This window comes from Zerene cesonia, chromosome 19 (assembly GCF_012273895.1).
Source record: "Zerene cesonia ecotype Mississippi chromosome 19, Zerene_cesonia_1.1, whole genome shotgun sequence".
In the NCBI taxonomy this organism is placed as follows: Eukaryota; Metazoa; Arthropoda; class Insecta; order Lepidoptera; family Pieridae; genus Zerene; species Zerene cesonia.
In genome coordinates this window covers 5,832,985-5,847,275 of record NC_052120.1, presented here as the reverse complement: position 1 = coordinate 5,847,275, position 14,291 = coordinate 5,832,985, and the positions used below count along the sequence as shown (strand labels likewise).

The following is a 14,291-nucleotide window of genomic DNA, read 5'->3' as shown; positions in this document are numbered from 1 at the left end:
TTTGTAGAGGCGAAAGGTCTGCAATTGACCTCTTGAAATGTTCATGGGCGGTGGTAGCGCTTACCATCAGGCGACCCACCAGCTCCTTTGCCGACTATGACATAAATCAAAACTAAAACTAAAACTAAAAATCAAACAATTCGTTTATTTAACCGTTTTTTCATGATTTCATGTAAACATAATTCAGTAAAAGATTTTCCAAACCGACATTAAATAAACGCTTTTCTGAAACTCTATTAAAATACACATTTCGCATACATAACATGCGGTGAGTGCTAGCATACAATAAATCACACTGACTAATGTGGCCTAAATTGTCAATCTACCCACATCCATGTCAGACGCGAGCTTCTACGTAGCGGCATAATATTAACATTTTAAATAAGACGCAAGATGGAATATTTAGTCATTCAACCAAAACAGTTTCATTTTCTTAGCCTCCCTCAAAATAAACCACGAAAGAATAATGGAAACAGCTAACAATATCATTTGTTTATCAAACGATAAGCGCCAATTGTCCTACATAATAAATAATAAAACGCCAAAACAAAATATTTCTCCTTTGACCCGAAGAGACCTTACAATTTAATTTTTGACTCAAGCCGGCTTCAAAGGGAACCCAAATTGTTGTAAAGGAAAAAGTTTAGGCCGAGCATTCAGTAATTATGCTATATGGCATGACGTTAATTTGTGAAACTGCACGGAAACCCGACGCTTAGGTGGTGGAGTCGAGAGGAGCGTACCCGATTAATTCAAGTATTCGAAGCTTCAGTGAATTAATGGGACAGCCTGTGTTGTGTGCCTATTGATTTTGTGTCGCAATGTAGAAATGCCGATCTATTATTATAATGTTCAAATTTGTTTAAACGTTGATTTAGTAAACAAAACAATTGAATGAAGTACAGTAATTTTTATTTGACTTTTAATCGGGTTAAAACTGAATTCAAATGGCGTATGTTATTTTAAGTATATTCGTACATATTTACTCGTGAAAGTTCATTTAAAATTCTCTTTATGTTAGGATATGATGGCGACGAGAACCCGCACGGATGGCCTTTTATGATTTCAGTTTTGTTTTGGATAAAGATATATAAACAAAATCTTATAGCTCTACAACTGTTTGAAAATGAAACATTAAAAAAGTTGTTATTGTATTAAGTTACATGTCTATAGAATATCGATATATATAGAATATGGAGTGATAAACGACTAATAGGTATGTCCTGTACCATTACGCAAAAACTAGATATTTTCATGTCTCATTGTATTTCGATTACAACCAAGTTTTAAAAACAAATGGACAACTCATTGCTTTGCTTGTTAATTTCTACGTTAGGTAGGTATATGTTATCGCAATAAAAATTACCTACAGTATCTGTGTTTTACGATATTTTTCGATGTCCCTAATAAGGATCGAACCTTTACTTTTCAATCCCCCGAGGAAAGTACATAGAACATTATTTTCGTCTTTCCTTGGAGTGAACTTAGAAGCCTTTTGAATGTATTATTGAACTTTTGTTATCTCGATTATAACATTTTGAATTTACCGAAATACCCTTTCATTTCTTTTCAGTTTGATTTTATTTGTTCCACTGAGTTTAACTTTATCGAGGTTTTTTGCAGAATAAAGAAGCCAATGCAATACAATATCGTAATAATAGTAGGTAGGCAGTATTTAAAAGATTTTCTTTCAAACCTGAAATAAACGGCTCCCAAAGGCATTAAAAGGTTTCTACGTCTATAAATAACATAGAATACATGTAAATTTTTGACGTTTTTATTACAATCTAAATCACAAGATGTAGGTACGTAGCTAACAGCTCGTTCGAAAATAATATCAAACAATGGTACTCACAAGTTATAATGAACATCGGCCATATTCGGTCTATATTTCAGTGCTCTTTCAAACGCAGCCTCAGCCTCTGCAATTCTTCCCTGTGTAGACAAAACGCTGCCCAGATTCCCGTAAGCTGAACAAAAAGAAATACTTTTTTCATATGCTTATTAAACAGTTACATTTCTAAGCAATACTCGTAATATAAATAAAAATTCAACGACCACCTAAAGTTATGAATAATTTTATCATTTAAACAGTCATTCACATTAAATAGATTATGATTACGCAACGATCTTAATATTTTATTATTATATTCGAAACTTGAATATTATTCATCTACAATTTAAACATTGCACACCAGAATGTATTGAGAATAAAATATTGTATGCATTTATCCTCAAAGTTAAGTTCTAAATATAATAGACAGTGTAGCGCACTTTCTGCAAGCCACAAAGCTTGCTTCCGTGGCAGCAATTTGCACTGCATTTCACATTCATGATTGACATGAAATGGAAATATCAAATAGACGATTAAAACCAAATAAATTTCCTGCTAATGAACACCAATTAATGGTTTTCGATCACAGTCAAAGCGAGCTAATTATATTATTACGTAGTTATTTTCAGTAAGCATGAACATTAAATAATAATAAATCCATGCTGCATTTTTTCTTTCAAAAATAGCATTTTTTCTATGGGTTTCATAATACTCTCTACATTTACGTACGTCTAATTAGTATGTGAATTTGATGACGCGATCTAATGTTACTACACATTGCTTAGTAATGCTAGAGGAGATAGCTAACACTACCTAATCAAATATAAACTAATTAAAGACGCACCTGCGTGATGGTTAAGCAGTTCTCGGGAGTAGTTAAACACAGGTACGTCTTAATATGTAGATGTGGTGGGAAGATTGTTAACTTTACCATAACTCCACCTCAGATTACATTAATTGTATGCGATATTATACCTATAATATGACCTCTCCATAGATTTAGTTGCTTTTACGCTAATATTTCATAAACGCTATATGGATCATATATCGGGCAAAACAGACGTTTAATCAAAATAAAATCAACATTGGAAAGCCAATTATAAGATACGAGGAAACAATAATTACCTGAACCATAAAATATCGTATTACAAAGAACTGATTAAATATACACATAACACTGAAAAGCTGGCAACGTTTATAATGAATCAATTTCCACAAACAAGCGAATGAAAATGCAGCGTAAACCCCCAACACGACCCAGTTAATAAGGACGTCAATGCAAATTCATTACACAAACATCGGATAGAGGCCGCCTGCGCGCTAATCTGATGGCTCCCATGATCTGATATCAAACGCCAAACCGATCTCCGCTTGATCCCTATTCATGAACTAGGATTTCGTTAAACTTCTACTCCCAAAATTCACTGAACATTCCCGAATCACCGTCTATTAAGAAAACTATTAGGGACTGAATATCATTAAGTCGATGAATTATTCGATTGTTTGAAACGTCGGGTTAATAATATAATGCATAAATCGTTTAAAATCCGTTAAAAAGTCTTTAATTTTGATAAATTATTTAAATGACATCCCGTGGATATCGAGTAGTGGTCATGTTAAATAGGCATGGTTTATGATATACGTTAAACTGATATTTCTATTTATTATTTGCTAATCAATCATAGATTTAAATAATGCTTCAAAATAAAACTTTATAGGTACTGTTTGAAGACGACAATAACAAAAATGTATAACACAGTACCTACATATGCTAATAACAACCTAAAAAGAAATGCATTAAATACAAAATGAAAACAAAACAGATCATCATTTATAATTTTCCATTCACTATCCTATGCTGCTAACCTGCGAGAGGTGTGGCAACGATGCAGTGTCGGTAAGAGTTGGAGTACGTAACCTTTATCTATAGGGCGTTTTGGATAAAATCATGAAATCTAAATTTGAAGTTTTCTGACTAAAGTACTGGTATATTCATTTAATTTTATCTCGTTGTCGTCTCCACCTCGTATATATATAGTGATTTACAAACATGTATAATTGTGTTGATTTCATATTGACTATACATTATTTTTTTTAATGGTATTCAAAACGTAACTAGATAAGTGTTTTACAAGAGACACTAAAGTTTAATACTTTTAAATTAGTCATTATTTAACAAATTATATAAATAGAACATATACAAAATATAAAGTATTTAACTTTGAGTTCAACTTATTCTGTGCACTACACTACAAAAAAAAAAGATCAATGAATGAAATACCCACGGAAAATCTACATCAAACGTAACAATATTCTACAATACTCAAACCAGAAAGAAACCGTTCCCTCTCGATTTATCTGCAACTGTTGATTTCGTAAGTTGATTTACTAATTTGATATTTATCTATTTCAGTATTGTACAAAACAATAGTTTAATTTGTATGATAAATTTATATCTGCACATATGTTTATCGACCTCTGAAAACCACACACGCTCGGGTTGCGAGCTTGAATAGACGCGCTTATTGCCGCACCGATTCGATGCCATCACATTTATCACGTCACTGAGTACAAAACTACCGACTTTTAGGTCAACTAGTGACATAAAATATATTCTAGTGAGATAAATTTCATAGAATAGGTGGGAATGTTACATATGCACTATTATACGTCGGCTTTATTCCCCGACTGCGATATAAGGAGGGGCATGTATTTCGAGTGCATGTAGTGTAATTGAGTGACAATGAGTACATTGAAATAAAGAATTTATAACGGTGCTTACGAGTTATAAATGTGAAAGTTTGTTTGTTAGGATGTTTGTCCGTCAATCACGCTGAAACTACTGAACGGATTTTGACGAAATTTGGTATACAGACAGGGTATGAGCTGACTTGGTTGATAGTATACTTTTATCCGGATCAAATTCTCCTTTGGGATAAAACAGGAATCTTGATATCCGAGCGGAGTTGGGTCGAGCGTCTAGTTTCAAAAATGTTTTATTTGAAATTGGAATAGGAAATGATGTCTATCAGTTCAGTTCTTCAATTAATTAAACAAAGATGGCAGATATTGACACAGTCGGTTTTTTATAATTTTAGCGTGTCTTAATTCGTAAAAAACTTGATCTTTTCGTCGGTACGTTAATTTGACCTTTTTTCATTCTTATACAAACGTGATTGTATTAAAAACATAAGAAATTAATTTTTAAATACTTTCGCAAAGTAATAAAATTACTATGACTTAATAATATTTCAAGTTTAAGTAGAAAAATGAGATTTTAATTCTGGACATTTTTATGAAACGTTTCGCTTGACGTGGCATTAGTTTAATATTTTGATTCGAATTTCTTTACACATTCATAGCAATTTAAAAGTTAGCCAATGTTATCCATTCCATATATTTTCATTCATTAGAACATGAGACGCATGAGACCCTCGGGCGCTTTCAAATATATTTTGCTTGTTACATCTTATAACACAATTAAAATCTTGTTCACTTCACGCTGGATAAATATTTATGTAGTTTAGATTCTAAAACAATGGTATAAATAAAGTTATATTTTATTTGACAAGTGAAATTGATTACGTGTTAATTAAATAATATTTCAATCAAGATAATTATTTAACGAAGTTAACGTCATCATTACGTAAAATTCCAAGTGTAATAAGTCTACCCGTGTAATAGTGGAACAGTCCACAGAATTACAAAGTTAACCTTCAGATAGTCACTGAAGGCCCTGAGAGCACATGCGATGGATTTGATAAGGCTCTTTTCTGATATTATCTACAACTTAACACATTATATCACAAGTTTTCGAGTCTTTGTTAGCGAACTTGTTAGTTCAATTTCATTAAATCTCATAATACCGGATTATGTATGTGATTGTTTAATGTTACTTTGATATAGGTAATTTAAATATATTAAAAAGTTTTGTTCTAACTTCTTCGTATGATAATAAAATGTTTATTTCTGATGAGATATTGGCAATGTACGCAACTGTCACTGATCTACTTATGATCATCATCATCATTTTTAGTCAGTGTAATGTGAATAGTGCCTTCTTGCTTTTGTCTAGTCTCGAACCCTAACTTTCTTATGAAGTCCAAGGTCCCAACCACTGAGCAACCAGTTGAACTTATGGCTTGTGAAAATTATAGCACATACTTAGCTACTGATATCCATTATTTCCGTACTTAAATAAAGCGTTTGTAACTAAAACGTTTCAGAAAATAATTGTGAGAAAGTATGATCTATATCATTAAGGGCCGATTTTCCATTCCTTCATTAAGACATAGATAAAATTAATCCATCCCATACTTCTAAATAGCCTAAATTTTAAATAATAAATAAACAAAAGACGCAACAATTTTTAAATGGTTCTTTAACGTGATGTTCTACAATTACGTTTTAACTAATCATTGAATATTCAGCCCTGAGTGAAAGACCATTTTATTAACTACTCAAAATTCTGAAAAAGTGAATAAAATAAACATATTGATATGTAAAAGCAAATATAAATGGAATAAATATAAATCGCTTTTGTGACTACCTTTTGTAGCTCGGGGCCTATTGAAAATAAAACTATTATCCAATTTTAGTTAATTGGAAGGAACGTCTATTGAAACGTTTTAAATTGATTTTTACCTTTCAAGTAACTGACTAATACACAATTTATATTAATTTATACATATTAAATAAAAATGTTAGTGAGAAATTCAACTCAAATGAGAGCATTTTGCACTTTTTTGCTAATTGTGAATTTGATAGCCCTTAAACGATGTAGGTTCTTTGAAGTATCATCGCTAGCGACGTGACGAAGCGCCTCTTATACAATTATAAGTGTTTATTAACATGCTTCGGACCGCTTGGGGTTGAAGTCCATTCAGAATAATACTGAAATATATCTAGTAGAAAACTGAAAGATAAAAAATTGTGCTGTGATTTAAAAGTCACCTCACTAATTAATTTGTATATAATATATTATGTATTTTGGTCCTAAAATAAAGTGGACTTATACAACAAGAATTTATAATCATATAATGAGTGATTTTCAATCTTCGTAAAACCTCATTAAAAGATAATGGTAAAATCAATCTTTGTATCGTAACTCCCATTCAATTGACTACCAATTTTCTATAAAGCGTCTGCTTAGTAAAATACGAATCTCACAGATTTACCTGTTCATTGGTTCTGTTATCACTGCAAAAGGTGTATTCGATGGAGCCTGAGGCTCGTCTGATTAGATCGCAATTTTGTCCTAGCAAAATCGTAAGTGGGAAAACGCCTGTGATTGGCTTGTTTCGAATACCCGCTCAGATAAATTGGATTCAGTTAGCCTTTAGTGGAAGCTAAAAGAATTCTCATACAACCCCGTTTATCTTAGGAGCCAGATAGCAATTTGAATTTAAACGATTAATAGAACTGAGGCATAAATAATTGCAATACATTTAGAATTTTAAATGTTTCCGACTTTGTGTTAAATTTCTATCAAGATAGACAATTCTTACTTCTTATTTAAACTGTACAAAACTACTTTGTGTACTTAACTTATTTACGAAACTAATTTTTGGTAACAAAAACGTTTTTCGTTCGTTGTTTCTTGCTGAAAAAATTATCACACTTATCGTATAATTTATGAAACATAATGATTGGAAACGCTAACAATATCTCTAATCATTTATTCAACGGTATAACAACTTTTATGTACTGAGTATATCTAATGCTATCTTAGCAATTACCTAAATTGAAATGTAATTATAATGGATCGTCATGTCAGGGTATAATTTAATAACTATTGACATAACGATGATTGACGGTGTATAAAGTTTAGGTAGAGGCTTATCATCACAGGGTTTGCATAATGTTATTCTTGTTTACATAAGATATAATCAATCATATTATTTAATATATAGGACTCATTTGATATTTGTTTTAAATTAAATTATTGACGGCTGAATTAATGAATCGTTTTAAATGAATAGGTCATTAATTAATGATCATAAAAAAATCTAAATCATTCAAAAAGATTAAATGTGAAAGTGGTGCAAAGACTTTCTTTTGCTTTGCCGTTGTGTCATTAATAAGAAAATAACTTTTAGAATCTCATATCAACAAAATATAAGTCTCCGGAAGTGAGCATATTTAGACACATATGTAATAGATTGCGATATGGCATTTTTTTATGAATGAATATCTAATATATCTGCTCTCAAATTGCCAATAATCCCATTTTTGTCCAATTTGCAAATAATCGCATATTCAAAAATTCCAAATTTTATTATATTATAATTAGGCCCAACATAGTTAGGAAGCACATTCGTCTTTTTTTATCATTTAATGATTATTATGCGCATTACTAGGAATCTGTTTCTAATTTTATTCAACAATATATTTAATACTAGCTTACCCGATATACGTAGTATATCGTAAAGTTTATTTATCGTGAACCTTGGGCAGCCTGGAAGATATCGTTTATGAGAGACAAGTTCGCCTTTTGTACTTCATCCCTCAAGCGCACGCGAGTAATTGTTAATCGGTGAGGTACAATAATTTTTAAAACAAATTAATAACTAAAACCATTAACCTTAACGCCATAGTTTCTCAGTGTAGTGTACCATAAAAATGCAACAATTGTAGAATATAGATGATAATACCATCACAACCGTATTAATAACATATTAGTACAAGTTAAACCAAGATACATATCCTTTATAGGGTACAGATTACAGATATGACATTTCTATCGCAATATTAATTTTCTTTTCCATTTAACATTTCGAAGCGAGTAATGTAGCCTGATAGTAAAGAGGTAAGTTGAGATGGTACCACAAAGAGATTTTAATGTGAGTAGCTTTTAGCGAGTATAATGTAATTCCTACAACGTTACGAAAATATGTAGCAACTTATTATTCTTAAACATGCACGAAGGCTGGAAATTGAAACTGAAAATATAGCATGATATACCCCGTATGGGTATTTGGTATTCCGGACGAGTTCTTTAGATAGGTTTCCATGTGATATTATAATATTGTTGTTATATAGAACTAAAAGTACTAAGTAGTTCGTATAAAAACTGATCTGTAATGCAAATTTTTAATTTTTACAAGATCGTGTCAATCATTCCAAACCTTCATTTTTATTGCAAAACAAATTTCTATGATTATTCGGTTGTTAAAATTACTAATTATACATAAATATGTTTCAGGGAATATAACGATTTGTTCACAGAATTCTTAAGCAACCCTTCGCCTAGACAGAAACAACGGATAGTAAATAGTGCCAAGTTTTGTATTATATTTTGCATGTAACCAAGAAGAATTGCTTTTATATTCACCTATCGTAAGAGAAAGTTCCGTTATTCTTGCAAATATACAAAAATAAAACTTTGAAAAGCCTTTTTACGAACCCTCTCATATTCTTTTAACAGCCCAGCGAACTTAGATAGTTACAGATTGAAGAGCCATCCACATGTGTCGTTATATATTTGAAATATTGCTTATAGTCTTGCGAAAAACATTACTATTCCAATGTCTTTATGTCTATCATAAAAAACATATTAGTTAAATCAACATTTATTTAACGCAACAGGTATAATTGTTTGCTCAGCGCATCTAATAACAGTATGCACGTTCATCATATTCAAATCAGTTTATTAAAATTAGGTTTGTTAATAAATAAGCATACTTCTTAAGACGGAATTTAAGTTTCAAAATGAGCCAAAATTAAAGTAAAATAGAACCATCAAGTGAAACTTTTCCCTTTGCAGTAAAGTTTGTAATATGAAGAGCCGGAGGCGCCCCCCGGGGAGCGCCATACATGCATGTTTAATAGCGTCCTAGAAAGGTCAAGTGTCCAACTATGAGTAGAAGCAGTGAATACATTATAAGCTCCCGAGTACTCAGCAGGTCCGAGTAGCCGCCGACAACCTCTTTTCTAACTTTAACGAACTAACGCAGCATCGACACCTAGTTTGTAGCTGTCTCTCAAACAAATTAATTACGTCTCCGTTTAGAACAGTAACAAGGGAGCGTCTCGATTAAACTTTTGAAGAAGGTACAAAATGAATGCTGTGCTCTCAACAAGGTCAACGAGAATTATTAAATATTTAGCTTATCATAAGGCTTGCTTTAGATATAGCATCATTAAAAATGTAGATAAATAATATATAGTCAGTGAATTCGAAAATTCCTTGATACGATTTCATAGTTATAAATATAAAAGTAGAAAATGTGCAAACTCACCTTTAGGTGGATTAATATGTAAGGCGCTTCGAAATAAACTTTCTTCGTCACGCCAATCTAAATTCCTTCGTAGCGTAGAGCCACACATGGCGCATAAAGTCACTAACAACGTGAACATAAAAATACGGCTTCGCAATTCATTACGCCGCCAAGTTCTTGTCAAAGCGCCCGCACCCAGGCCGAGCAATAAGCAAAAACCAACACTAGGAATATACAAAACACGCTCAGCAACTACGAAGCCAACATAGAAAAGAATATTACTAGCTGGCACGAATGGGAGCACCATAAATGCCGTGAATAATAGCATCGCTATTTGGGGACTGCGATAAGAGTACTTATTTTGATTTTGAGTCTTCGTCTTGCCATATACAGTCGGACATACACATGAAGAGGTATGCATAATATTATTGTTGTTAATAGCTCGACACACGTTTGTGTGCTCCTCCGTGAGTGCGTGTTTACAGCCATTGCATGGGCACAAAGCTCTTTTCGACGACGGGTTTTCTTTATGTGGCATGTTGCTCTTTCTTTCGCTGCAGTCTTGTCTCCTACTGTAGTGTTTGCAGTTATTATTCCATTTCTGCTTATTCTTATTTTGCTTTTTATAAAATTTTTCTTTCTTTTCCTGTTGTCTCTTTATTTCACTTGTGAAAATTTTCCACGTTACTTTAGACACCGCGGCGTAGAAAAATAACGATGACATATTTCTGATATCGAAAAGGGATGTGATCCGAGGAATGGCATCCATAGACCAATCGAAACTCAATTGAAAGGGGTATAAAAGGAGAAAAAAATTGAAAACTGGAAGGTAAGTGAAGGTGTAAAATCTAGTAAAAAAGGAAGCATCGCGCGATGTTGGATTGTCGGCGGCGGCGAATCCTGATGGAGCACCGGCAATTCGTAATCGCCAGTATAATAATGTGAGTCCGCCCGTGGCAAGGGCGCAGATGCTACGCCACCGACACTGCAACAAAAGAAAATCGTTTTAATTTTTTTAAATGAAACACTCCATAACAAACAAGAAAACACAAGAACTCTTAGTAAGGAATTAATTAATTTGCATAAAGTGCAACAAATTAAAATTATACGCAATAATTAAAGCGGATCAAAAAGGTTAAATATACTATTTAACTTGTGTATATTACATTAAATATTTCATTTTTAATTCAGAATTAATTCATTATTAATTCAGAATAATTAAAATTGCTTCTCCTGAATCGTTTTACGTCGTATGCTTAATGCCAAGACTAATCGTTTACAAGTTATATTATGATCGATGCATTTACAAAGACACATGATGTATCGATACCATAAATGTTCCCTTTTGTCTAACAGTGTGTTACAATAAAGAGGCTATAAGGAACATCCAAGATTGGAATGGATGAATAATCGCTTCGTCGTTTTTCGTTGTTTCGCCAAAATCCCCTAACCTCCATAACCTATCTACTTTGTTCCGATATTCATGGAAAAAGAAAAATGTATTCAAATATCGGATAGAGGTGCTCTATTATTGTGACCCAGGATTTATCTTTTAATATTTATGAATTTCATGCGATTAAAAGCAATATTAATGTTAAAGGATAATTTATGGTTTGAATTATACCCATTATCTAAGAATGACACAACTTTTATTTTTAAACGTCCACAACACGGGCATTTTACAAACTTTTCGAACGTTGATTGATTACCACTTTCAAAATTTCCTTAATATCAATCAAATTAGCCTCAACTTAATAAAACATTTTTAGAAGATGCTTGAAAGTTGAGACATTAACTGATTTTTTCACTGTTAAAGCATTTTGCCATTTTAATCTTACTTACTTCACGATTAACATCCACGTCATTGAAATTGGTCAATTGTTATGTTATAAAAATAAAAAATGTGATTAAGTCCCAAAAACTCTCAAACATTTATCAATAATGAATAAAACAATTAGAATAAATTAACCTAACGAAGGGACAAAGTTGGAACGTCACTAATCATTACTTAAATACTACACGTAATTACCTAGCACTTCGCTATTAATTCTAAAACGCCCCGTTTTCTAATCTATTTGGGAGGCATTATGAAAGTTTTCCCTGTTATTTACTGCGTGGGGTTCGTATCGACACGAGTTGAAAGTACCGAGTGTCGGCTTGTTAGTTGCGGGAAGCCGGAGGAAAAGATTTATGAAGGTAAGTGCTACGTCCCCTATTCGACCTGGCCCACGGGAACCGCCACTGAACGTATCCGTATAGGATTTCTGCTAGAATTTATACGAGGTGAGAGTTGCTGTGAGAAATATTTAATCCGATCCTGGAGATTTCAACTATGTAGCGCAAAATCTTTGCTATTTTGGATATTCCTGTGATAATAAGTAACAAATTTGTTATTGTCGTGATTATTGAACTCATTTAATTATTATGGATTTCAGTTTATGATATTTATGTTATAATCAATATTATACATGTATCAATAGTTTAATTATACATATGTTAGTTAACATAAATTATATTTGTTTTTGTTGGTCAAATTCAATTTTTACTACAATCAAAATACCTATTCAGGTCTCATTGACAGGAAAAACATGCACAAAAACACTCACAAGGGATTACATAATCAACGAATTGAAACGCATGAAAAGGAATATTTAAATATTAAAATTGTTTTGATTTGGTTATTTACATTAATGTTTTGCATTCTATTACAACAATAACGTTTTTGAATATCTTTTAAAGATATAAGTATTTTTTTCATTATACGCAATATATTTTGCTGAATATTTGAAGACGGCGAAGTGAGTTCGCCAGGGAAATGAACTTAAAATCGTACAAGTGATATACTTATACAGTGGCGATATAAAAATAGAGCAAGCTTACACTTTACAGCAATATAACATTATAGATGGTTTCGCACGCTCTTTTAATGCTACTTTTTATATGGTTAGGTGGAGCGTAAGCATATTATATTATACTGTACAGACGCAATTGTAATACAATAGAGAAAAACTAATTTAACAATCTGAATTTACAATAATTAATAAGATTCGAAGAATTTAGAAAGAGACTAAAGAATAGGCTTTTCAAGTGAGGCAAAAGAAGATTCATTTAAGTTATTGTAAATTTTTATCAACGATATTACTTAAATGATTCTGGGAAGAAATCGTTCCTACGTAATATGTAAAAGTGGGCGTCTCTTGTTTCGATGACCCAAATGCAGTCACTGTGTCAGGCGAGCAGAGCAACACACTGAGAAATATGGGAACACAATTATATTTATTATTAATTAATGAATAATGACCAAACTTTTACTTTCGTTTTTACATAATCGAGATATCACAAATGTAGTTCGGAGTCACCTTTAACTTGTGGTTATTCTATGAAAATTTTCCTAAATCTTGCTACAAAATGTAACTTTTATTAAAATCCGGATGGAAGATTTTATTAGTTATGTTACTTTATGTGACCCAATTTGCGTCTAAAAATTTCGCCTCAAATCTCGTGGAACGAAATTGCAAATAAATGCCACCGTTGAGATACCTTGCGTATAAAGTCATAAAGTCGCTGAGCGCCGAGGGGTCCATTAATTTTAATACACTCATAACTATATGACAAAATCCCCACCAACAGGAAAAACCTTTTTAATTTCAACCTCAGCTACTAAAAATGGAGCATAAAAAAGTTATTTCGTCGCAAACCACTTATTAAGCCTCGTCTCTAGATAACGTTTGGTCTTACAGTATTGATCCTTTGCACTTCCAATTTATCACCAAAAATACAATGCATAAGCTTATTTTATAATTTAGTTACTAACTCAATAAATTAAATGTGTGATAATAACAATTGTTATTATGAATATGCAATAATTGACTTTCCATAATACTCAGGGTTCATCAGAGGGATCCGTTTCTTTGAAAGGATTATACGGGACACAGATTCACACGCATTTAGAGAGTTTAGATGTATTGTGTGAAACCAGTCGCAGCCTACCCATGACTGCACTTTAAAGATATAGGCCTGGGCAGTCTATATATTATTATATAGTCTGTATATTATTATACAGTCTATATATATCATGATATATTGCATTTTATGGGATCTAAATAACTAGGCTATTGGGAGGAGGTGTCAGATGGCTGGGTATTGCTTACCATGAGAGGCTGTGGCCTCTGGCTATACTTAAAGAAAGTAAAAAATATATTAGCAAAAATGCTAACAAATGTTAGGAAATTAACATT

The 14,291-nt window shown here is 32.2% G+C and overlaps 1 protein-coding gene across 1 annotated transcript in view; it reads right to left on the bottom strand.

Moving 5' to 3' along the window:
- The window catches only part of LOC119834678 (protein O-mannosyl-transferase TMTC2-like), a 71,505-nt gene that overhangs the window by 13,883 nt on the left and 43,331 nt on the right, over positions 1-14,291 (bottom strand). Inside the window, exons 4-5 of the mRNA XM_038359115.1 lie at positions 10,075-11,038; positions 1,856-1,970 (exon numbers count right to left, since the gene is read on the bottom strand). Coding sequence (XP_038215043.1) covers positions 1,856-1,970; positions 10,075-11,038 — 1,079 coding nt within the window. The remainder of the gene's footprint in view (positions 1-1,855; positions 1,971-10,074; positions 11,039-14,291) is intronic.